The 27,767-nt window shown below is 31.9% G+C and overlaps 1 protein-coding gene across 1 annotated transcript in view; it reads right to left on the reverse strand.

Annotated features, from left to right (window-relative positions):
- LOC130895365 (butyrophilin subfamily 2 member A2-like) overlaps positions 1-27,767 on the reverse strand; it is a 168,226-nt gene that overhangs the window by 59,964 nt on the left and 80,495 nt on the right. The window contains exons 4-5 of the mRNA XM_057802604.1: positions 6,945-7,062; positions 2,107-2,270 (exon numbers count right to left, since the gene is read on the reverse strand). Coding sequence (XP_057658587.1) covers positions 2,107-2,270; positions 6,945-7,062 — 282 coding nt within the window. The remainder of the gene's footprint in view (positions 1-2,106; positions 2,271-6,944; positions 7,063-27,767) is intronic.

Below are 27,767 nucleotides of genomic sequence, written 5' to 3' on the forward strand. Positions count from 1 at the left end.
GTAATTTTAAAAGTGAATGTCTTTTTCGACCGTTACTTTTCTGTAGGGACTCACTTATTTTGTTAGGGCAAACTAGAACTTTTAGATAATAAAACTCGTCTTAAAAAGAAATTTTACGGAAAAATCCAATTTTTTTCAGTGAAACTGTATTTATCTACTTTTTTTTTGGAATATTCTAAAAAATAATCGAGTTTTCGTGACTGAATAATAAAGTATTCTCGTTTACAGGAGTCTCGTCTTGTTTTCGAGACGAAAGAAGATTTAAAATTGAAATTTAACTGATTGTTATGTGTATTTTATTTATAGCGGGTTTTCCAATAAGATGTTATTTTGATATTCAAAGAAAAATGCCATTTTTTGAGATAAATGATCGGATGTTTATTTCATTATAAAGAGAAAGGTATGCCGTTAATAATGGAACACAACATCAGCCAAATGGCCGCCACGACTGCGCTTACAGGACCATATCCTTTTCATGAAATTTTCCGTAACCAAATTGCAAAGCGGCTGCCCTATGTCTTCGATAGCCTCACGAATTTCACCTTTGAGGTCTTGAATCGATGCTGGACTGTTGGCGTAGACCTTATCTTTCACGTGGTCCCAAAGGAAAAAGTCGCAAGGTGTTAAATCACAAGATCTCGGTGGCCAATTGTGATCACCTCTTCGAGAGATAACACGGTCCGGAAATTTTTCCCGTAAAAGATCGATGGTTTCGTTGCTTCTGTGGCACTTAGCGCCGTCTTGTTGAAAGTAAACGTTGTCCAAATCAATACCATCCAATTCCGGCCATAAAAAATCATTAATCATCTCTCGACAGCGTAATCCATTCACCGTAACTGTTGCTCCAGCCTCATTTTCGAAAAAGTAGGGTCCAATGACACCGCCATACCATAAACCGCACCAAACAGTCACGCGTTGAGGATGGAGAGGATTTTCAACAATAACTCTTGGATTTTCCGAGCCCCAGATTCGACAATTTTGTTTATTTTCATGCATTTCAAAGACCCAATCAGCAAAGACACGACGTTGTTGATGATCGACCGGCTTGAGTTCTTGTGTTAACTGAACTTTATAGGCCTTAAGACCCAATTCTTTATACAAAATACGGTGTAATGACGTTTGTGGAATGGCTAATTCCAAAAAACGACGAGGAATGGACAAACCTGGGTTTTCTTTAACACTTTGGGCTACAGCAGCAATATTCTCAGTTGTTTTTGAGCGACGTGCACGGGTTTTATTCTTAACATCACTAACTTGTCCCAAAAGTTCAAATTTTTCCACCAATTTCTGTATTGCGGTCCGAGAAGGTGCTTCACGTCGACCCAAAAATATTTTAGTTTTACGAATCGTCTCTGCCAAACTTTTACCATTTTTATAGTGAATTTTAACAATTTCAATGCATTGTTGAATCCTGTATCGTTCCATTTTCATTAAAAGCGTAGTTTCTACTTGTCAAATGTCAAAAAATGACAGCTTCAAAAGTGACATTTACCGAAATAGCGGGCTGTTCAAAATAACACATATTATTGGAAAACCCTGAATATAAAAAATAAAAAAATGCGAGACTTTTGCAAAATATCTGTTAGACCCTCGCGGAGATAGGAGACGTATCCTTTCGTTTTTTGACACTGAAATTCAATATCTAGGAATAGATCAGACAAAATTTGACTCGCAGAATCAGACGTTATAATCTATAATTATCTACAACTCTAATTATCTATCCTACATTTAGTATAACACTTACTCAATATAATTTGTTTTCACCAAAAAAAACATTTTCTAATTAGAAAACTACGTGAGCTTCCCTGGAGTTTTACATATAACACGAATAGCAATTTTGACATCACGAGTATGTGTAAAAACTAGATACTAAATTAGATATGCTGAATGTATAAAGGTAATTTAATATTTTGAGAGATAGAGATCAAAAATAAAATGAAAATACTATACCAGTACTAACTGTTAATTTTTAACTGAGTTAGTTGAATGGTTATAGTAAATAACGAGTCTACATTTTAACCTGCTTGTCAAGAACATTTATCTTCCGTTTTAAACAAATACTCACACAGGAAACGATGAAAATAAAAATAAATAAATAGTCGTTACCTGGATAAAATACAATTTCCCTTCGGGTTGTATAATTCGCTTGGGGGATGAGAAGCTTACAGGAAAACACTTCGGGGACTTCTAGAGCGGGCAACGTTACTATTGCCGATACCTCGAACAACTGCCCTTTTCTTCTTGATATTATATCTGTTTCAGTAATATTCCTGCAATATAAATTCATTCTGATATAAAAGTGATCCGAAGAAATAGCAGTCAATTCAAACTATAAATCAAAATCAATCTAAAGATCGATCTGAAGATATTGAAGACAGGCGAAGATTTGATGTAGAATCGTCCAAAAAAAATATGGATTTCAAACAATGTTTTAGATAGAATAAAATCAGGTACAATGAAAAAATTGGGTGTAGGAATTTACGAAATATAAATTTTTGTAACCATAAATTGCAGTTAGAGTAATTTCGTTCTTTCCACCGCAACTGCTATAATCGTCTCCGTGTTATTTCATCATACGGGTGGTCCACCAAGTCATAAAGCATTTTAAAATAAAAAAAAAATCGAGTGTAAGCGAAGTTGTGAACACTAAATCGGATCAGCAGTTTTTATTCTTATCCTGTTATTACATTCCTCACCAAAACGTGAAGGAAAAGTAATAAAACTTAAATTCCACACACAATGGTGAGGAGTTTCAGTTTACTTTTTTTCGTCGGGATGACTTTGGAAGGTTTATTGTTATGACCTACGTTCATATAGGACACAAATAGAATAAACGTCAACCGGAATGGTTTCCCCTCAAAATAAATACGTAAAAAAATAATACATTCTATAGGATATAAACTTTTATAACCATTATTAACTTCTTATTTGATGGAGGGTGAGGAGTGTAAATTTTAAAGCAAGAAATTCAATAATCCACACGAAAGTTTTGTTTTCTTAGTAACTGAATTCTTTTAGAAGGTATATACATAACCCCCCGAGCATGATGGGGACAATAAGGACTATAGACTATATTTTGATAATTTTTTACATCGTTGAAGTTGATATTTATTCCCATAAATGCCCAATGGGTCGTTGACGACTCACGATAAAAATCATAAACATTTTTTTAGGCCATACATTTATTATAATCATTTCTAAACATTAATCAGATCAAGAAAAAATATTTCTGAGTGTAAAGTTTTATTCATACAAGTGTTTATTAGTTTTTGTTTGCTTGAAATAATACAAAAAACTCTAGTTCTATCAAATTCTAATGTTTTATTGATGAAAAAAGTAATTTATATGATTATGAACTAATTTCAGATGCGGAAAAAGATTAAATAGCATAAGACGACAAATCTGTAGATCCGCCACTGTTTTTTATATCACACTTGTGATTTTTCGAATTCATCTTCAATATTATCCGAACGAAAATATTTATTAGAAACTTCTATCGGCGAATTTCGTAAAAAAATATGAAATCAGTGAAATATTACATTTGCTTTGTCTGCTCGCGGAAAAAAGATCTATTGTAAGCGCTTGATTTCATAAAAAAACTATATTATATGCCTAAATATACCTTTTATTTCATGAATGCCAGTAAATCTATACCAGAACACACATATAAAGCGAACAAAAGTTCCATAAAACGAATCGGTCCCGAGAATTTCTCCTCTGACATTTCAGTTAGAAAAGTACTCATAAAAACAGAACCGAACAAAGCTCCGCCGAGTTTGAAACCTCCCGAAAGTTATTTAATTTTTTCCATTCTATAAAGTCAGTAAATTGTGAAATTCTTCCTTCGTCAGTGGTAATATTTTTCTTGAGTGAGATTCTCTCTCGCTTTATGAAACTTCGAATCGGTGGTGTGTGAAAAGATAAGGGTTGCTGTTGGTCATCGAAAGTGCTCTTGCTTGCGTCACGTAATTTAGAGAAAAGGCCATGGGAAACAGGAATTGTTAGAAACACCCTACGACTCACCAAAATGTATTTCCTCGGATAAAAAGAATGATGGTTCTAATAGTATAGTGTAGCATAATGTATGCTCATCCGAATTTTCCACTAAAGTTATTGATAAGAGGCCAACTTTCAAAACTTAAGAAAGATTCTCTTACACAACATTTCTAAAAATGTTAACAAATATCACATCACTCAAAAAGTCGTGTGACTAAATAAGAAAACAGACAATTCGATCATTTCAACTCTTCAACTCTTTTTTCTCGATACGTTCTTGTAGAAGGACAAGTCTTTTTCCTCAATTTCAAGAATTCCTTCATTATTTGAGCTGAATTTCTTATGGGCGAGCATTTTTTGGGATCAAAAATTAGCCATTATTCACTGGTGGTCAGATCTGGAATATACAATAGATGAGGCAGCAATTCGAATTGTAATTGGTTCAATTTAACCATCGTTGCCATCGAATTGTGAATCGGTGCCTTGTTTTGGTGAAACAATGGTTTTTTCTTCGACATTTTTCTTTGATTTTTGCAGTCAAACGATCCAACAATAACCATAACCTTTCAAGTTGACTTGGACGCTTCGAACGTGTTTCACCGGTTGCAGTTTTGATTCCGTAGTGATGTGATGGATCCATGTTTCATCCATTGTCACATATCGACGCAAAAAATGTTAATATATCCATTCGAATCATCGAAACGTTGTTGTTTTTGATCGACTGTGTGATTAAACGCGGCACTCACTTTGAAAAAAGCTTCCCCATGGTCAAATTTACATGCATAATTGTGTATGATATCTCTAAGGTCTCAGATATGTAACGCAATATCAATTTACGATTAGTAACTACCTCGTTTGGACGACCAGAACGTTCACTATCATCGATGTCTGTACGACCACTTTTTAATTCAGCAAATCAATAACAAATTGTCCTTTTCGATGAAGCGTATAACACTTTTGAAACCATTGATAAGCTTGTATAGTATTTTTTTTATCAAGGAGCAATGATAAATTAACACATGAAATTGTTTCAAATCCATTATTTCGAAAATAACAAAAGTAGATTCACTTAAATGACTGTCACTTTTTTGTGACTAATCGAAAATTGGTATTTAATAAACGTCAAATGGATTTGACACTAGCAGCCCCATCTGTGTGTCAGTCACAGGACTTATTGAGTAATCTAATACTCTGAAGTTGATTCATTTATTTCGAGACAAAAAAATGAGGAATTTAATCAAGGAATAGTACCAAAAACTCCACAGAGTTAATATTATCATATTCTTTTCGTGATATTATCTATTGGTGGTGAAATTCTTGGATATGGAGTCGTACTTCAAAGTCATCTATCTGCTTAATCTAGCGTTGCTTTAAAAATGCAGAAGTCTTCTGAAATGTGTACTGAGTCGCAGTCGCAGGTTTGTGCCCATTTGTTAATGCAGAGATTTTTCAATTTACAATTCAAGAAAGATAATGCTGTTTGTCTCTTAATAATCTGTAAGGTTTAGTGATCTAGTTGTTTTTCAAGTTTCTGGATTCTCATTTTATGTTTTCTCTCTAAATAATCATTCGAGTTGAGTCCCTTTCTAATTTTTTCTATATAAATTTCAATACGATTGTTTCAATTCAGTTAATCCTCAATATTTCGCATGAATACATTCAATGAATTCCTTGGTACTTTCCTGTCAGTTTTGGGAAAAGGAAGGGAACGTATTTTTCCGAAAATAAAGCGAAAGAGAATACCGATGAAGTTATCATAGCCTCTTATTCGAATTTAATCAGTCACTATACCACGCCCAACCAACCTCACTTCTGACATAAAATACCTGACCGACTTCCTGACGCGCGTATTGTTTCGGAAGGAATTAAAACTTCCTCGGACGCGCTCTAAGTAGGCGGTGGAAATGTTAGAGTCATAAATTAGTCGATCACGTGACCTCGACTGTGTATAGGCGAAGGACCATTGGAAGCTTTTTACCCTCCCGCTTCTTTCCCGTCTTCAATCTTCACCTCCATTTTCCGCAATTAACTTCCGAGAATTGTCAGAGGCGGCGTCAAACGCCTTAGAACAAAAAAAAAACAACAAAACAACATTGGAATTTGTACAGGTGATGAAGAATTACAAACGACAAACCTTGTAAACGATTTTTTAGTTATAAAAACTACATATACAGTGTTAATAATAATAATAATACCAATCAAATATAGAGGTGGGAATCTATAAGTTTGTAAATAACAGTTCTTTAGAACAGAATTTTAAATAATAAGAACAATTATTGCATGTTATTATTTATTCTCCAAGTTATAAATAATAAAATTGAATAAATCGAAAAATATTTTGAGTTTCTACGAAGATAAATTCAAATTCAGGATATTAACGTTAACTTTCTTGATATTTTGGTTGTACATCAATTTTTTTCTCAACTGCAAAGCACATATTTAAATTTTCACGCCACTTATTAAATTCCACACCACTGTTAAGAACGTGTTCTGTTTACTGCAGTCGGTGCATAAATCAGTCGTTGCGTTGGTAAGCCGAACGCGGAATGTTCTCTATATTTCGATTTAGAACTCAGATTTTATCTGAGGAATGTGAAAAGCATAAAATTGTACGAAACACGGCCCCCATTATCACTGCAAATGATTGTTTACTCGGAAATTTATTTCTAGCCGATATTCTGGACAGGTGCTCACATATCATTGCCGATTGTTCGACGTTTCTCCTAAGAACCAACTATTCAACTAAATAGGGAGTAACACGAAAAGTGATTCAATACTTGGGGATTGTTAAGTCACTCTAAGATCTTGTTTAGTAGTTAATTCCATTGATTAAGAACAAAAGCTTCGATTCGTTAGACTATCAGATCTATTTCTATACGTGTGTTTATTGTGGGAACTACAGCGCTCGACATTGATTAAAATTATTTTTTTATTATAGATAAACTTACCTTACACGTGAATCTAAAATAATTAACGGCATGGGATAAACACCTTCTGCCAAACACTGGACCTTTATCATACCTTCTTCGGCACTTAGTTTTCTCAATATCAGTTCTTTGCCTGAAACTGGAAGAAAAAATCCTCATAGTATATAGTATATATATTTTTTTATATGTAAAATAAGATTGAACGATTTAAATAGTATACAAACATCGGTATGAATCAGGTAACAAATTTATATTGAGAGAAAAAATGATTTTATTAAAAGAAATTACAGGAGGGATTTGGAAGTACTCAAATTGATGCCCATGTTGATCAATATATTTAGGTCCGGCGAAGCATGTCTCGAATCCTCGTCTGTCTATTCCATAAATAAACATTAAGCTGCATCCTGCATGAAATGACAGATGTTTGCGAGTGTTATATTAAAAAGGTGCGGACCCACGAGACCTCCCTCATGGATACTCGCCCACAAACACTCCAGACAGATTTAATTCTGGTCGCTCCGGTACAAGCAGCTACATCGATCAACCTGCTTCATCCGACCACAAAATGGAATGCTGGAGCTGCATCCGAGGTACCATTCGCAAAATTCCAATCTGCGATCTAAATCTTTCTCATGGAGTGCGTGGTGTAGACGTGTTTCAGAAATTTGACGTGAAGTTACAAATAACGGTCGCACAGATCGTGACGCGTCGGCAACAGAGCCCGTTTTTAATAATTTCTGGTATGTTGAAACGATTTAGCGGTAGCGACGAGTTCAGAGGTAATTGAGAGTGAAGTTGTATCGGTTATTCATTCTGAAAACTTTTCTAATCGACGAGCACGCGTTATTTTGTCATATACTCAACTGTACCATCTACGAACATGTTTTGTTTTAATATTTTTCGACAGTATTGTCAGATTTATGAGCTAATTAGAATTTTAAACAACTGTTGTACTGAACTTTAATGATAATAATAATGGAAAAGCTGATCAAATATAATTAACCTTATTATCTTGATTGAACCTAGTTGTGTTTTATGATTACAATGTTTTGGTTTGGAAATACATATTTTATGATATTTAGTTATGGAAATGGCCATCTATTATTTTATATTCATGAAAGATTATCAGCATTGACTTCATTCAACATTAATTATCATTGAATTATTCAAAAACTTTTTTCATAGAACAAAAATACAACAATTTGAGTTAAATATGTATAAAGTTTAATGGGAGTTGCATTTGTGACGAATTGAATTCAATTATTGAGTTTTAGATACTTTAGATACTAACCTAACCGATTATGACGATTTGAGGGCTAAGTTGCATCCCTGAGGATTTATAGCTTTAAAGCTAAGCCCCAAATGTGGAAATTCAATTTAAAATTACCTCAAGATTGGCCTCCCCTCTCACTTAACCTCAATAAATGCGATTACTTTTTTGGGGGGCATTAAAGGAGACTCTTTATTCTTCTTCAAGTGATTTTAAAAAAAAATTTTGAAATCTCCTTACATATAAATGCAATATAATAAGAAATGATCATCAACTACTAGACAGAGTCGACTTCAAATTAAGACGCAGAATAATTTTGCATTTGAGAAACAATGGTTAGTAATTGCTTCAAATATAAATGTTGAATATTTTTAATTTGTTTTTTCATTGAATTGTTGTTATTACGCCTTCTACTAACATAACCCAATGCATTTAACAGTTTCATAAACTGTACTGAATTTAGTTCAAGTTAAAGTTGAAATGGAACCGACTTTTTTCGAAATTTTGGTCCCTTATTTGAGCCTCTCACGTGAGAGACCCTGTATATCAAACTTATTCATTTCGGGTCCAGTTTATCATTTTTTTTTTGTACAAAAATAATTTCGTTCTGGCCTATTTTTGATTTTAATTCCATTTTCTAATAATTCCCAGTGGATTTTCATATAATAGTATATACTTATTATAAAGCCCCTCAGGCTTGGAATCCAAGTTAATGCTTAAAACATTTTTCATGTTTTTCCCGACACAGTGACATCGAACAAAGCGAAATGTTCTAAAATGTGTGTGTACGGTTGTTCTGTATGTGTAACGGGCATCAATTGCAGAAACACCAGCCAACAGTTCCAGAATTCCCATGTCCGAATGTAAATTATAGCTTTGCAGCTATCAATTTATCAAAAAACTTTTCTTGTAGTTATTTAAGGCGGCTCTTTTTTTGTTGTTTCGACCGCCGTTTGATTTTTATGGGGAAAAACATAACAACAATAGCACGCAATTCAAAATATGAGAATAATTTATTGACATTGGAAAAATCGTTTATCCGATCGCGTTTGTCAGTATAGTAAATAAATTTTAGTCTATCGAAAAATTCATTTTAATATCGATATGTTTTCAATATAAACATGTTTTTTTTTTGGAAATTTTTGTGTGATATACACGCACCGTTTACCTGGACGAAAATATTGAAGCCCGACCGAATAAACTTCCTTCTTTTCTATTTTTCATTTAAAACGAGCAATAACAAAAGTTTTATCTGCATAATATGCAAATGGCAAACACTTAAATGCCACATGTGACATCGGAACTCCATTTTGTATAATCATGTAATAACATTTCAGAGAAACGGTTCACTCAAATGGTATTAGATTCCAGAATCAATAGTTCCGTTTGATTCAGCGCTATATCTCGAGAAAAATTACATTCTACTTTTTGAAATATATTATAACAGTTTCATAAGAAGAAATAGTCAAAGAATATTATACGTAGTGAAACATAGCAGCTTTACAATTATGGTAATCACCACGAGTCCCAAGTTTCAAGACTTCCTTTAACTAAAATTGAATGTATAAGAAGCGGATTCTTGGACGTAGTAGCTCAAGGATTGAGGTCATTCCATATTCCACCATATAGTCCTGATCTTGCGAAGAGGAAATGCCTACCTCATAGTTTTATCGAGAATATAAATTATCAAATTTAGTGAGGTTCTATTTGGAGAAAATCAATACCAAATGAGGTTTTTCTTAAGGTAACAAGAATTCGGCTAAAATTGCTTCATGGTCACAGATTATTAATTACTAAGTGATTCGCGTCATTAGGTAAGAATATGTAGTATAAAATTGAAGATTGAATAATTTAAATTAGTAAATTCACGTGCATATTTAACTAAAATGATTCAAAAATATCTACCAGAGCCTTTCGAAAGACACAATCAATTAGTAAAGTCAAGCTTTTAATAGTTAGAGCGTCGAGGTTCTCGAAAAGCAAGAATTTTTGAATTATGGAAAGTTGGGTTAAAAGTTCTATACCTGAAATATTAAGATTTTCGTTTTGTATAACTATTCAATGACTATTGTTTATTGGACACGTGAATAATGTTTTAGAAATGCGAGTGTATTCTAAAATTTCTTTCAATCCAAAATATACAAAAGAAATAATATATTTCTGCTTTTACCTAGAGAGGTAATATCTCAAGAACGAAATTCAAAGGTTATAAATGTATAAAACTTAATTTCCGTGAAATAAACCAGTTCTGACTCGTCGTAATTGCTGTTATTAATAACGGCCGCTTATTACTAATTCCCAAAGGGCCTACCGTAAAGATAAAAAAGGTAAATTCCCATTGTATGCTTAGAGAAGATGAATTAACTTTATAACCGCATGAGGGTTACACAAAAAGGTATTAAAAAGTCATACCGTGTAATATGTCAGACAATTCTTGAATTCAGATGAGAGAGAATCCCGTAGTTTCCATATTTCGGTGGAACAAAGGACATTATTTTGTTATTTAACAAAGGTAATCCTGAAAAAATATACGCCATTTAAGTTAAAAACGGCATAAAATAGAGTTGTTAAAAGGTTGATTCAGTCAAAAGATCTGGAAAACGTGTCAGTCACAACCAGAAATTCTAAACCCACCTTATCAAACACAGTAGAAGAGAAAATAACTTTTCATTGAATTAATCTCCGTTACCGTAATTTTCGGTCATACATTTTTCAGTAACTCTCCCAAAAGAAACCCAATAGGATCAATTTTATACTCATAAATTTTCCTCGTATTGATTTAACAATTTTTTTCCGATATATCTGGATCAATTTCAGACATTAGTGAATTATCAAAATATCTGCACACGAAAAAATATTCGAAAATTGAGTTTTAAATTCATTTGAGGATTTTGGTATTAATGTTTTCGCTGTAATTCTGGGGAAAAATCTATTTCGCAGTCAGTCGATTATGTGTTTTGATCAATGGTGTGCATTTGGTTAGATTCCCGTTGAAATAATTTCAATATTCGTTGGAAAACAAAAAAAAATATTTTTCAACGTAATTTCCTTTTAACTCCATACCCTTTTTATAATAGGAATATTCAAGCTTCTCGAAATAACTATTAACTATAATAAAATAATCCGAGGGGGCTAAATCTGGCTAATTTACATGTGGTAGCAATTTAAAATTTAATTCTTTGATTCGGTAGATTATCTTGATGAAGCAACGCTTTCTTCTTAGCCAATTTTGGCCGTTTTTGTTTGATGTCTTCGCTTAAACGTCGCAATTATATGCAAACGTATAATTATGGGTAGTAACGATTGGTAATAATATATGATGAGAGTTGTAACCAATCTCACGCAAATTATAAAAAAGTTTATAGCTTCTAAGTTTATCAGATTATATAAAAAGTATTACTGAGGTACTTAAATTATGTGAAACTTCAATATAATGCACCAACGGCACTAGAATATTTAATAGGAAACACTAGTAATTAGCAGTCGGTGTTAAGTGTTTATTTTGCACAATTAGTTTAGATACAACTCCAGAAACTTCTGTATCTAGTATCTGTTTAAACGAATTAAATCACTTTGGAACTTTTAGAACGCGAGAATATCCGTTTCTTGGTAATTGCCAATGAACAATCTACTAATACCCATAGAAACTTTCAACTCGTAGTAAATAAATTGTCACTATAATTTTTCTTCTGGATGTGACGTTTGTGCTTGTATTCCATCGAGTTACTCATTTATTACCGACTGAATTTACTGTTATTATTATATAAATTAGCTTTAAACTAATTATTTTTCTTTCAACAAGTCCAAATTACCCAAGTACCCCAATTTTGTCGTTGCCTGATCCATATATGCTTAGTGGTCCCCGAAGTCCAAATTAACAGGGACTTTGTCAACGTTGAATGTTTTTTCCTCTATGTGGTAATTAGGTTAATAAGAAAAACAATTACAATCCTAATTGGGAGTGGAGAAAAACATTAATTCCCGAGCAAAAACAAAGCTTTATCCCATTCCAGAGTGGTTATATGGAGTGAAATGTTACTTTTTATAGACCAGGAACTAATAACTCAAATCATTTAATTCATTATTAAACATTATTACCTTGAAAGTCTTAACGGTCCACTGTTTATATAGGCTGAATAGGTTATTTACTTCAAGTTGTGCACGCAAATTTTCTGCTTGCAAAGGCATATTTAAGCTGAAGAGAGAGAGAAAAATAAATTTAATTCATTTAGTTTTGCTTTCCGGAAGGAATAATTGGATGGTTTTGAGTACAGCCAATTAAGATGTGCCTTCTGCAGTTAATTCTCATGAAAAGCAGGAGAAATAACTGAAAATTAAGTCTTAATAATTTATATTAATAATAACCAACATTACACGTGAGATATGGACGTTGGGGAACTTTATTATTTCATAATTTTTTGATAAATGAACACCGTTAGTTTTATTTTTTTTAAGTGTATGTTTAGTCGCGTCAATGAAGCCTTTGCTTCGGAAGTCCTCAATAACAGCTCCGATTTTGATGTATCTCTTTTTTTAAATTTTGTTTTTTTATATTATTTAAAATCAGAAACCTCTTAGAGCGGGGACGGAACTATTTATATTGTTTAAACAATATCAACGACATTTATATAAAAAATTCAGTTTGGTCTCTATTTTTTTGTAATAAAATCTCCATATATTAATCTTATTGTAACAAATAGTTGTTAGAAAAAGGTTTTTAACAATAATTTAATATTAAAATCGACGGAATGGAACGGAGTTTTGTGGAGTTGCCTTTAAATCATTATATCAGCATGTTGACGCTAGTGATAGCAGAATCAATGAAGATTCTGAAGCATTTGATAAAATTGTAGAGTTTTTTAAAATTCACAACCCCTTTTCTGACGTAGAGGAAGTAATGGCAATTTCCACAGGAATTGTATGTAACGAAACTATTAATTGTTATGAAGCATTTGATGTTGGAATTAAATTAAGAAATAAAATCAGAGGCTTTAACTTCAAAGATATGAAAATGGCAACAAAAGATACTGTTAAAAGTTTATTGATCATGAGCAGTAAAATCAAAGTTAATAATACTGCACTCGCTATAGATCCAAATTTAATTTTCCAACGTTTATGCTTTTTAAGAAAAAAAAAAAAATGATGAACTCCGCCAATATTTTGACTACCTTTGTACAATGCCAAACGGATGTTAGTGATGTTACTAACTTTTTCTGTATTTTTGGAGTTTACTCCTTAAGAATCGATTTGCATATATAAGGGGCCCGGTATGAGAAAAATGTGAGGAGTAAAATCTATCGATGAATGACCTCGTTACGTTTTTCGTGCGCACCCTATGATGCGCAACTTTCTAATTTGTCAGTGTCAACATACTTATATTGCTGTCATTGTGAAGTTTTATTATCATTGTGTTCCGCTAAAGTGAACTGAAAGTATTTTCAAATAACTATGGCAGAAAGAGGTGTAGATGATATTGCCGGAACATCTAACAAACACGTGGTTGCAAGGTACGTTATAATTCATGTATTATATGTATGAGCATGTGCAATTTGTATTTATTAAATATTTTAATAATTATCGATGTAGTTCATATAAATATATATTTGAAAACAACACATAAAATTAGAAAATCAACCCAATATGATTTATCGAGATTATTGACTATTGTAAAAAGTTTAATGTAAAATATTTCGTCGATTAGTTATAATAAATGTATATGAAATGAATAAATTGAATAAATATATATTTATATATGTATATTTTTTTCATTAATTAACAAATTTACCCTTTTATACAGTATCAATATTTTTTAAGTTAAATAAACTCTTTTTGCGTCTGGTAAGACTATCGAATTTCAGGAGTAAACTCCAGTCGTGCGTCGGAGCTGACACACACAATTTTTTGATGGTGGTGTGCTACTTCATAGATGAAAATGGGAAAAAAATGAAAAATTTGCAGATATTTGTCAACAGTATATTAGATATTTACGTAATAGTTATGGCACTGATGTTGAAGTTGTATTTGATGGATACAGTAATGATGGAACTAAAGTGCCTGAGAGAAATCGTAGATATATCGGCAATACTTCCAATGATTATTCATTTGAAGAAGACATGCCTTTAAACACAACGAAAGAGAAACTTTTAGGTAATAGCAAAAATAAAAATTAGTTTATAAATCTTCTCTGGAAAAAACTAGGCGGAAATAATATTGAGTGGTGTCAAGTCGAAAGTCATGCTGATCGATTAATTGTACAATCTGCTATAGTTTGTTCCTCTATTCAAGTAGTTGCTGTAGCTAAAGATATTGATGTGTTAGTTTTATTGATGGCTTTAGCACCTGATGATATATAAATGTTTTTTTAAAACCACTAAAATATAATATCTTGCAACGAGTCTACTCAACAAAAACAATATTAGAGATATATCCAAATATTACAAAAAACCATCTGTTTTTTATTCATGCATTCACTGGATGTGATACTACATCCGCTTTCTATAACAAAGGAAAAAATAGTTTTATTAAAGTTTTTGAAGAGTAAAATGAAGAAGTGCTTTCTAATGATGGTATTGATTGTATTCTAACAATGTATGGTGCTAAAACTGCCAAATGCTTGAATGAACTGCGATATAAACGTTTCATAGCATTAGCTTCAAAAAATAGAAGCGTACAACATATTAAAAGTGTCTACTTACAAGTTCAGCAATGGAAAAATAATTCATCGATACCACCTGAAGAATGGGGTTGACGAAAAGAGAATTATTTAAAACCAATCAAAAAATGACACAACCAGCAGCACCTGACAACGTTTTAAAATTGATATTTTGCTCTTGCAAAACAGGATGCGGTTCAGCGTGTGGCTGCAGAAAAAGTGGTCTTCATTGTTCACCAGCCTGCATAGTTTGCAGTGTAAACGACTGCAGTAACCACCCACCACTTGAAGAGGATGAAGAAGTCTCCGAAACGCGAAACGAGAATCAAAATTAAATGTACTTTTTTTGTATATAAAATAATGAATTTTCTATGGTCAATAAAAAATTTATATTTTGCTCCACAAATTAATTACTACACAGAACAAACTTATAGGTAATTGTTTATTACATTCATTAATATATTTACAAGTTTTTAATGGATATTGTATAGTAGAAATTTTTTTATGCATAAATATCACAGATCTTGTTTGAACCAGATAAATATTTTCGTCCCCGCTCCGAGAGGTTTCTGATTTTGAAGAATATAAAAAAGAAAAAAATCAAAATCGGAGCTGATCTTGAGGACTTCCGAAGTTTGCCTGTTTTATGTATTCATTGACGCGACTAGTTTGAAGTAACGAGGTTTAGATTTTTTTATACTTAATACATTTCTCAAGGAATAATTCGTAATATAAACTTTCTATAATAATGTCATCGATATTTTCAAATACACGCTTCCATATTTTTCAATTCCATTTTGATATCAGACGTATTAACTTCAAAAATGAGTTAAGGAATACCATTGCAATCTAAAACAAAATTATTCCACAATTTCTTACATAAAAAAATGTCAGGAATTTGTCAAATATCAGATTACGAGGCGTTTATCAAAATTAGTGATTTGAGTCTTGCATGGAGAATAAGTATTTTAGTTTTTCTTTTTTATTTATTGCACTAAGTTCTGCCCTAACTCTGTTAATGTATTCCGGAGTGAGATTTGGATCCCTTTAGTTCGATTCTGACCCTCCCACGCCGCTATAATTCTCTTTAGGACAATAAATTTAACATCGATATCCTTCGGTTCCGAAGTTAACTAGGGAGAATTTTATCTTCATTGATTCTAAAGAAATTTTTACGACCTCTGCTTCTATTATGGCTTAAAGAATCGTTTTTTCTGCCTTGCAAAGAAACAACTTTGGTTTTAATCACCGATTAATTGTTATCAGCGGAATAAAGCCGCTACTGAAAAAGTTTTTTGTTTTGTTGATCTACAATTTGTTTTTATTCAAAGTCGTTTAGCAGGAATTTTAAGGAAGATATTCAAATTCGTTCTCCTTAATATTCCGTTTAAATATAGAAATAATCTACAAAAAAACGAGACAAAAAATTAAATAGAAGTGCAAAATAAGTATGAAGATTTAACGAAAGAAGGATGCTTGGAAGAGGACTCAACGGTTAAAAAAGGTTGTGTCGATCGCTGGGGCTAAACGTCAACCCCAATAAAACCTACCTAAGTCATTGAGTAGAAATCAGATGGAAAATTTCTGGAAATCACACTATATAGTAAACAAACACGAAAAAGATATAATCACTAAAGCTACAGGAGAAATTGAGGTTGAAGCCCAAAGTGCGGCAATTGTGAAACCAATCATCAGATATGGAACAATGGTTTGGGGTACTAGAATATCACGAGGAACAATCTCTCGAAGGTACAAATACTGGCTAGCTTATTTGAATAAAATCATGTCCAACAGCTACACTAGAAGTGATTCTCAAACAAAAACATCACTTGGAATGTTCAGAGACGGAATCATCAAACAAAAACCATCCCTAAATAATGACCAAACCTAAGACAAGCCTCAGGATGATGCATCGAAAAAGCTAACCTCAATACTTAGCTACTAGGGATGTAAAACAGCAAGCGGAACTGGAATAGAAGTGTATGGGCTCAGAACCAAGAACTCTGAAAGCCTGGGCAGCACACCAAAACAATAAAATGTGTCCAGTTCAATCTAGAGAGGAGCTATCGCAAACAGAAAACACCAGAGCGAAGGGAACTGATGTGGCTGATAAACTCGGTGAAGCAGGGGCAGACACGTCTTGCATGGGACCTTAGCTTAGACACTACAGAACTCCAGATTACTACATTTGGGAGCAAAGGAAATATAAGACGACAGTCTCTAGCAGCTTACATGCTGGACTTTTTAAAAGGAATGGTATTAACAGACATAATAGATCCTTTGGGTCACAATTCACATACATACAAAATTGATGGAGAATTCGAAAATATAATGGAGATTGGGAATAGCTGGACGTGGTTTTGAAGTATGTGGAAAGGATGGTAGTAGAGTAGGACAAAACCAAAACATATCAGATGAAGGATAATAAAATATTTGTATAAATACCCCTGAAACACAACATAAAAGCCCAAAGAGTAAAATGGCTGGGACGTACTGGAATAATTCTGGTAAATAGATTTGCAAAAAAAGAAAATAGAAGAAATTGAAGAAAATACAAGAAAAAAAGAAGCAGAAAAATAATGTTCGGATGTGGCGGAAGATATTAGAGAAGTAGAGTTGAACTAGAGTGCATGTTTCCAATTCAATTTTCATTATGTATAATTGGTTACAATTTTTACCAGTGTAATTAGAAATTAGGTGAAGGAAATCTTTATAATTGATATAATATTAGACTTCCCGCAGAAAAAGTTTCAACACTCTGAATTCATAATTTATTTTCAACGCAGGAGGTTCGGTAGAATTTTTTTATCGAGACTTTATTAAAAAGTTTGAGACTATCGAATTTCAAAAATAAATCTCTATATAATATTTCGCGCAATTTAAATAATTTGAACAAGTTCACGAGAACAGCACAAACGAAATAATTGAAGAAAATTAAAGGTCGAAAAGGTGATTTTAGTAACTTAATTTATTCATAATACATCCCTTGTAGTAATATGAACCATAATATCCGATTTCCGATATTGACGTTCATCATAATTTCAAAATATAATGAGAGTTCATAATAAAAATAATAATAAATCCAAAACGAGCTGGATTCATCAATTCGTTCTATCAATCAAAGCATTCTACACTTTGTTTGACTTCTTCAGAATATTTATTGTATCCTTTAACTAATTCTATGGGAAGTTGAAGCACGCACTAAAAAAATTGGTAGCAAATGGATCAGGATCAGGGAATAATACATCTAAATATGTACATTAAGAATCGTGAAAGATGTTTGAAGTAATTTCGTATCAAAGGGAAACCTCAAAATCTAATCACATGTACTCGATTATTAATTTTAGAAAAGTTTAATTAGATTTGTTGAGCTTCCACAGCAATAAATAGTGTTTTTATGATAATTAGAATCATTCATTATTAATATAATTTCAAGGGAAATTGGACCCTCATTTTATTTAAAAAAATTAATGTAATGGTTTGAAGACGTTTAAGGGCGAAAAACTAGTTTGTTTTTGGTTGTTTCAAATATTAAATGTTGATTATGATGAAACAGCAATCGATTTGTCAAAGTATAAAAGGTGAAAGGTTAATTATAATCCTGTCTTTCTTAATGATTTCATATATATTTTAGAATTTAATTAATCTCCCTTTGCGAGCTTCACTAACGCTTAATTGCCTTTATTTCTTCTAATCAAATAAAAAAATCGAGGACAAAACTTCGTTTAAATTAAATTCTTATATAAGTTGAACTTCTCGAGTGGGAGAAATCTAATTAGAATTTACCGATTTTTTCAGAGAAACTTCTCAAAAAAGTAACGTCTTTCTAATTAGTGTATTGGGAGTATACTTTGAACTGTCGGAATAACTTTTTATGTTCTGACGATTATATAGATTTAAATTTTTTGTAATATAACTGAAAATACTTGTAGCTCTGTAGCTAGAAAATTGTTGTATCGACGCTCTTATCTATAAGTAGACTTGAAAAGAAGCTTTCAGATAAAACACATACCCTGCAAAAAAGGAAAAGAAATATTTTATAAAGAACATATTTTATAGAAGGACTCTAAACAGAAACAACTATGCTTGAGGTGCATATTAAGTGAAAATATCACCAGGAAAAGGGACAATAAACTAACGATTTTATGGGGATGTCTGTAAATTCCGGTAGACATAAGTAAACGCTCAAAAGTGGATACACTAATGGATTCTAGTATAAGGATACTTTTCATTTTATAGTCTCTTTTACGGACCCAAAGATACATACTATATCTTTTTGAGTGAAATATTAGTCTGGAATTTATGACGTAATTATTCTTCTTTTTATCTCTAATCTTTTTCCATTAAAGCTCCTTTTGGATATAAAGCAAAATGCTATGACTTTCATATCTTGATCGGGTATGATATATATTTTATAATCGTGAATAATAATTTGTAGTACGAACGACAATTCATTTTAATGATTTTCAAATATTGGTTCAACGTAAAACAGAGCAAAGTATAATTCTTGATTAACTTTTCTTTATTCAAGCAACTATCTTCGCCGAATTATAAAAAAGTTTCTGTTACTACATAGTTGGATTGCTAGTTTCTTCATATATTGATCTCGATGAAAAAATTGAACAACTGTAGATTGTCTCAACTGAAAATTGTGCTGCAAAGTTGCACAGTCAGATCAGCAGCCCCAAAACAAAGAATTATCCAACACAAACAAGCCATTTGAAATCGCTGAATTGAGAAAAGTAAAATTTGTTTCCATCGAAACGAAAACTAAATTTATATATGGTATATTTCATGTTACGCAGACCCATAACTTTGAGATCAACAAGGATTTTTATGGTCCCGTGACTATATTATAAATCATTCATTTTAGAAAGTTTGTATTACGAGTTAATTCTTGTTAATCTTTTATTCATAATACCACTCAAATCGTAAATGTAACGAATAGATTTTTTTATAATATGAAGATAGAATCGACGAAGAGCAAGCTACAAGATCCCCAAAAAAGTAGTACTAGAATCGAGCGGTTCAGATGTTGGATTTAATGGAGAAACAAGCATGGGATAATTATTTCACCATAGTTTCTACAAACCATTGAAGGACACTGTAAATATATAAACCAAGAAACTTGATCGAATTAAATCGTTTCAAGTAATTGTTAAGTTTGAGTGGCTGTAAGGATAAAACTAAAAGTTTTCTCAATCTTTACTCATGATGGTAGAATGTAAATCTTGTATATCTGAATCCACATCACAAAAAACTGAACCTAAAACCGAACCCTGTGGTACACCACTCCAACTGATAAATTACTCAAAATTTTACCATTTTAAATGAACACCTCGGATGCTGTAATATCTAGTTGTTAATCAGAATTTCATTAACAATACAATCGAAGGTATTAGCGAAATCACAATAAACCGAAGCTGTAAAAAATTTATTATTGAGTGAGGTATATATTTCAGAAAACATAGAGCATTTATTTGGTGGGAAACCAAATTATTGAGCATTCAAGATTTTAAAATGAAAACGCAGTCTTATTATTAGTCTTTCGATTATTTTTGGTAAGATTGGTGTTATTTTTTCCGCCATTTTTGTGCAGGGGAACAATTATAGCTGTTTTTAAACAGCTAGGGAAAAAAGCATAATCATTACTGCTGGAAAAGTTAAAAATAACCTGATAACCCATCGAAGCTGCAGGGAGTTTTGTTTTGAATGCTGGTTATTGTTTGATTTAGTTCAAATTTATCTACAGGTCTAAAGAAGAATCTGTGAGTGATTATTTTCGATAGAGCCAGGAAAAAAGGAGCATCACGACTTTATCTGGGTCAAGATCAATAGAGTAAAGTTTTTTCGAGGAATTTTTAGCTCTAAAGATCCGGTTGGTTTGATAGTTTCTATATTTTCCACTGATTTATAGGAAGACAAAGTAAATAATCTATGAAATCGGTTATTTTGTAATCTAATTCTTATTCTCGACGAAATTTTCCATTTAATACCCCGTCCGATTGAAGCTTTGAACCGCTAATACTTTAAATTAGATCCGAACTTCACCTGAAATGAAAAAACGATAAGTTGAAAGTAAATTATTAGCCTTTAGATCGAAGTAGTAGATTTGTCCAACATGAACACACTTCTTATTTTCCTCTACAACTTAATCTTGGAGCTGTTCCTTCTACTCCGGTGAACAATTCAATTAATTTTAATGAAAATAGAGAAAGACAGACGCCGGACTTATTTCATTAAAATGTGCTACTGTTTGTTTACTGAGTGGATGTTCGTTTAATTCTTGGAAAGTTGTTTCCTTTCAAAACAAAAGCAGCACGAAAAAGAGCAAATAGCAATTACTATAGCAATTACAAGTGGAACATATTTTTATTTCATCAATTAACTCGCTAAAGAGGACACATCTCTGTAATTTGTTGTTCACTCAACAATTCGAAAATATTCTCCTTCTCAAATTCATTATTTTCTCAATTCCACTTCCTATTGCTGCAGAATATTTCCTTTCTAAAACCGGTCCACGTCACAGCTTTTTTTGAGGTGAGTGAGGTGAATTTTGACGAGCAAAGTCTACAAAATCTTGATATGGTGCCATACAACGTGCAAAAAATTGAATGCGAGGCAGAAAATTTCATAGATTGATATCGCATGTCGTTTTATATTATACTTACCACTGCATCATGGCCGACCCACTTTTGGAGCTGGTTGTTGTCATCTACAGACCGGCCAAAATTTTTCTTCTGCCAACTATTTTATCCCTGTTGTTGTAGGGGTTTTGAATACTAATAATTTTAATTTCTTTGAATATCTTTCTAATATTGAAATATGAATTCAATTGAATGCGGTCTATATTTTGTATATGGTTTCATAAAACCAGTGACCTCTACATGTGGGTTTAGTCCCTATTTATCTTTCATGAACAGTTTTTGATGTGTTAAGGAAATTACGCTTGTACAAAAGGCGGTTCAATACAATTCCCAAGCATTTGGGTTCTCAGTGTATCGATATTTAAACAGCTTATGAAATATTCAAATTATCGAAGTCATAAATCAAAAATATACAATCAAAAAGTTGAAATTATTCAGAGTTTACTTTTGGAAACTTTGATATAATAAAGGAATTATTTCATCATAAATTTTACATCAACAGAGTACGCCGAAGTTAAGTAATTTTAACGTAATCGCATATTCATTTAAAATTTTGAGTTGAAGTTTTAGAATTAAATTGCATTCTCAATTTTTTTACGAACTAGAGAATCTGATAAAATAATAAAAAATGTGAGAAAAGTAACATTTGTTCCAAACTATTTTTTCATCGTTACCAAAGAAACAACGTCCTATTTTTATATCTACACCTTCCTCCGGAATGTTCAATAAAGAAAATAATGATCGAGAAATCTCAATTTATTAAAAGATCCTCTTAATAATGGCGTTTGTTTTGTTTTCTTTTTTGTATCCAAAAGTATATTAGTCGTCAAATTTTAGCTTTATGTGTTTGTTTACTTCGTCACGTTTGATCTTGTTAAATCTCATGGGCTTATTGATCGCATTTATTTGAGGACTTTACAATTTTTCAATCTGATATAAAAATGATAAATCGAAGTAATTTTTAAAAATTGCTTCTTCCTTCAGTACAATCTCCTTCCATTTTTGATCATCAAAAATGAACGTGAAAAACAAAAAATAAATTTTTACTCTATACTTGACAAAATTATTCGTACAAGGATTAGAGAAAAAAATTTGTGTTAAAATTAATGAAAAAATCACAATAGATATTATTTTCTTTCAACAATAATCCATTTTCAAATCATATCTAATGGAGTTGTCAGTCATTTTGTTGCTTATTTTCCTTCCTTGATTGGTATTTTTCGGCCAATATACTGAGTGTTTCGTTACATGGAAATTATTCATTTCTATTCGCGCATGATCAAAATATGCTTATGGACCTGGTATGGTTAGCATAGATTTGAAAAATATTATTAAAGCGTTTCTATGGAATTAAAACCACAGAGAGAATTAATTTTGAAATTAGCGGACATGTACAATTACAAGAGTGTGATAGAGACGACAATAGTTTCAGCACAGGAAACGTTCAAGTCTGAAACTGATATGAACCCTTTTATTCCCAGAATTCTCTTCCTGGAATGAGATATATAGGGTATATCCTTCCAGTTATGTGATAACTCTTTCGTTTTTTCTTCTTGTTATAAAATCCTAATGGCTATAAATAAAAAAATACAGTGAATGAGTTTTTAAAAAAAAGTTGAAAAAAGTAAAATGGCTGTCGAGTGAAAAGTACAGGAAGTACTCGAACAGAAAGAGTTATAAGTTTGGAAGAAGGGAAATAAAAATTCTTTTTATTAATTTCTGCCTGAGAGAAAAGCTGCAAGTTTTCAGTATCAGGATCATAAAATCCCATTTGGAGTCACGAATCTCCCTGCCTGTTGACTTCAACTTCAACAAACTTTGCATCTAATTATAAAAGAAAGATAAATACAACTCCAGTTTTCAGAACATCACTTTACTTCAAAAATTCAGTGGCGTGGATTTATCGTCGAACATTTGCATTCTCTTCGGCTACTGTTTTTCCCATACAAACGTAAATAAACTTTATCAAGCATACGGAATGGTATACCACGGAAAATTACTATTTTCAACTAGTTAAAGTAACGAAGATAGAATTTAAAAAAAAAATCTCAAACACCATTTGCATTTATAAAAAAGTTCACGACTCAATAAAACCTTTATAAAAATATGAATTTATTAGATTATTCTACATTAATTTACCATCTTAATATTTAAAATGGTATTTTCACATTTTATGGTAGGTACGTCACTGTTTTGAAATTTAAAATTCCCGCTACGACATTCAGATTTAACGCTGCCTTGATTAAAATGAATTAGGGAAAACAATGGAAATTCTGTCAATAATGAATAATTTATGGGAAAACTAAGTTAACAAAAATTGAGTACTGGAGTGTTTCCTTGTAATTTATGTCAAGTGAATTGTTTGATATTCCTTCGTGTACATTTTACTTAGTAAGCATCTTTTAAAGATAGGTACTCAAGATATATTCGCATCAATATTCAAAAAAGTATTTGTAAATAAACTGCGTTTTTAATAAAATATCCATTTTATAAGATTTTCTTCAATTTATACTGTCGATTTTATACTTTTCGTCAATCTTATGATAATTAACATTTCGAAGGTTATTAGTTCTGGATTATTTCTATGGTTTTTTGTAAATATATATCTATGATTATTATTGCTTTGTGGAACGTAGATGCTAATGTCGATGGTTTTGAAGCAAAGAACGTTCGTAAAGCAGTTCATCGATATTGAAAATCGTACAATTCAAAGTGCAGAAGAAGAAAACGATTATTTAGAAGACAAATTCTGGTTATAATCAACGGGAAGTTATGGGTAATGATCGAAATCATTTGGAAATAATTGAATTGGATTGAAAATAACTGAATTTAGTTAAAAAGCATTATAAAATGGCGTCACTGTCATTCAAATTCAGTTCATACTGATGACAACGGTAAATCTTCACCTTTAGATTTTCCAGTCAAAATAGTTACCATTATTCATCGTTTTCTTGACTAGGATTCTGATTCCGTTGCAAAGTCGTGGTGGATTTTTGTTTCGGAAAAGATTGATGGGAACGCCAATTTTCGACAGATGGCACCAACGTCGACAGTTTGAATTGAAACAGCAAACGAATTTTCATTGAAAAACAGACAAATATTTTTTTATTTATATATATAGATTACTTTTAGTAAATTTCGTATTGGTATAAAATCAACATTTCGAGTATTCATTTTAGGTGAATTATCAGTTCTCCATGGTTAAATAATCATGATGTTGTATCCGGTGTACGAATAATGTTTTACATCATTAATTTGATGCAGTAATTCAGGAAGTGTGTTCAGTTGATAAGGGACATACCAATATGTTTTCAATCGATTCCAATATCCATAACGTGTATGGTAAACATTACTTGAAGTTTCCAAACAAATATAAATGTAATTGCTATACAGTATGTCCATAGATTAACGCATTAATAAATTACTAGCTAAATAAATATATTCCTAATCTAAATTAGTTCAAAGTGGACAGAATTTTACAGTGTATCTAGTTACTTTATATTATTATATGATATTGGTGCAAATTAACCAGCATTCTGAATTATTTTCGTAAAGTTTCCTAGATAAACATATTTTGTACTATTTGTTTTTCAATTTGACTGTATAATTTTATGGAATTTCCTCGCGTTTCTCAATCTACGTCAAGCAAAACAGGAAGGAAATATTATATAGAATTAGAACTCTGAAGTAATGTCGACCCACGCTCAAACAGATGTAATTTCAACTTTATGTTTGTTCATACAATTGGTACATTCGGCATAACTAACTAAACAGTATTCTGAAAGATAGAAACAGTAATAGCATTATAATATAGTAAGTTATCGAAGCGAATATAGAGAAAGTTTTTACATCAAATTATTTATCAAAGTAGTACTCTATATATAACATCACTCAATAAGTCGAGTGACTGACACACAGATGGCGCGGCCATTGTCAAAATGCATATGACGTTTATGAAGTACCAGCTTTCAAAAAACTATAGGTTGGAATATTGATTCGAATACGTTTATTTTGGTTAGGATTCCATCGTATTATATACAATTAGAATTTTATATACCCACATATGTAATTTCAATTTTACGTTTGTTAATAATGAATTCATACATTTGGTATATTCGGGACACACATATTTTGAAAGGTAAGAAACGGTTTTACGAGATAATATTTTTGAATGTTATGTTGCACATTTATGTTGTAATTTAAGAAAAATATGTACTAGAAAAACAATAAATCTTAATCTTCATAAGATATATGTAAGAGAGACGTGGAGAAATAGCAGTTTGATTTGAAATGTTACATCATTAGATCATTTGTGTTTACTATCGTATTTTATGGCCAAACGTTTCTGTGAATCATCAAAACGTTGTTGTTTTTGATCGATTATGAGTAAACGCGACATAAACTTTGAAAAAATCTTTCTCATGGTCAAATATTTATGCATACTGCCTCAGTTATCTCACGGTATTTCAATTTACGATTAGAAATAACCAAGTTGTGGAGTTTTTTGGATTAACCACCTCAATTAGACGACCAGGTTCACCATCATCGTTTAAATTCAACAAATTTTCCTTTTAGATGGACCAGAGTTTGTATGACACTATTTATTATGATGTACAAATGAAAAGATGAAATTATGAAAGTAAATTGGGAATTAGATAAGCTTGAAATCATTATAGTGAAATAAAGACCGATAAATGTATAATTATATTGCATGACCGTTTATCTTTTTGAATATTTCGTATAATAATTTCGAAAACAGGAAAGTATCGTGTTGCGTATTGCAGTGGCGTGTCGGAATTGCTTCTGGTAAAAAAACCCCAGCAAATCCGAGGGTTTTTCTCCAACAAAAAATTCAATGTGCTTTCACATGTATATAAAGAAAAATGGAAATAATCAAAAGTACATGTAACTGAAAGATTTATACGTGTTGATTGTTTTATATTTGAAATATGAGCAAATGAATAAAATATTCCAATTAAATAATGAGAAATTGAAGGATTTTTGTGACAAATTAAGAAAATAACAATTTGGAATTGATTTTTAGAAATTAGTGAAGCAATTACTGCACATATCAAATTGTACATTCGAAATGGATTCAATTTTTCAAAGCTTTTAGTTTCATTCAAATTTTACTCGAAATAAATCAGATTTACTTCAAAATTAAATCAACTATTGATTAATATTATTCAGATAATGACAATATATGCACTCTAGATATATAATTTTTCTCCCTATATCGATATATTGATATATTAATAGGTGTAAACCGATACAGAGCAGCTCTATTTCGAGCTCTAACCAAACAAATTTATAGCTTTACCGATAAAAGCTAACTTATGGTCATATGCGCTGGCTAGATATTAATTTTGGGTCATGCACTCTAAATGCCCAGATGGATTTTATGTGACACAGCTATATCGACTGGTTTCCAAGTTAATTGTTCGAAAAATCTGTGCCATTTGTAACAATCATTCTAATTCGTTGTATTTTTCGTATTTTCAAACAGAGATTTAGTCGAGTTATCACAAGAATTAATATTTTGATTGTTTATTTAGTTTGCATAGAATAAACAAAAAATTTGAATAATGCAAGAACCCGTTAGCTATTGAAAGCTACCGGGTGGGCAACTAAGAAAGCTAATATCTCGAAAATGCCCTCGAAAAATCTCGCGCTCGTCGAGTAGACGCGGCTTAACGATGTTCTGCGACAACAATTCTCTAACTAGCTTCTATCGTGTGTGGAAGACGTACCAGAATTTCTTAAAAACGGGCTTTGTTGTCGACGCGCCGCGTTCTGGACGATCGATATCTGTAATAACTAACGAAAATATGGAAACAGTGGCGGTCAGCACTTCACGAGAATGATGGGTGTGTGTGTGGTCGGATGAAGCAACATTCAAGCTGAACGTACGGTCAATCGACATAGCAACGTGTACTGGAACGATCAGAATCCTGACGTTTTCATTGAAGAAGAGTAAAACCCGCTTGGGTGTGTGTGTCGGCAGATATATATGCGGGAGGACTCTTGGATCCATATTTCAACAATTCTCTAACTAGCTTCTATCGTGTGTGGAAGACGTACCAGAATTTCTTAAAAACGGGCTTTGTTGTCGACGCGCTGCGTTCTGGACGACCGATATCTGTAATAACTAACGAAAATATGGAAACAGTGGCGGTCAGCACTTCACGAGAATGATGGGTGTGTGTGTGGTCGGATGAAGCAACATTCAAGCTGAACGTACGGTCAATCGACATAGCAACGTGTACTGGAACGAT

The sequence above is a fragment of the Diorhabda carinulata genome, chromosome 6, assembly GCF_026250575.1.
Source record: "Diorhabda carinulata isolate Delta chromosome 6, icDioCari1.1, whole genome shotgun sequence".
NCBI lineage: Eukaryota > Metazoa > Arthropoda > Insecta > Coleoptera > Chrysomelidae > Diorhabda > Diorhabda carinulata.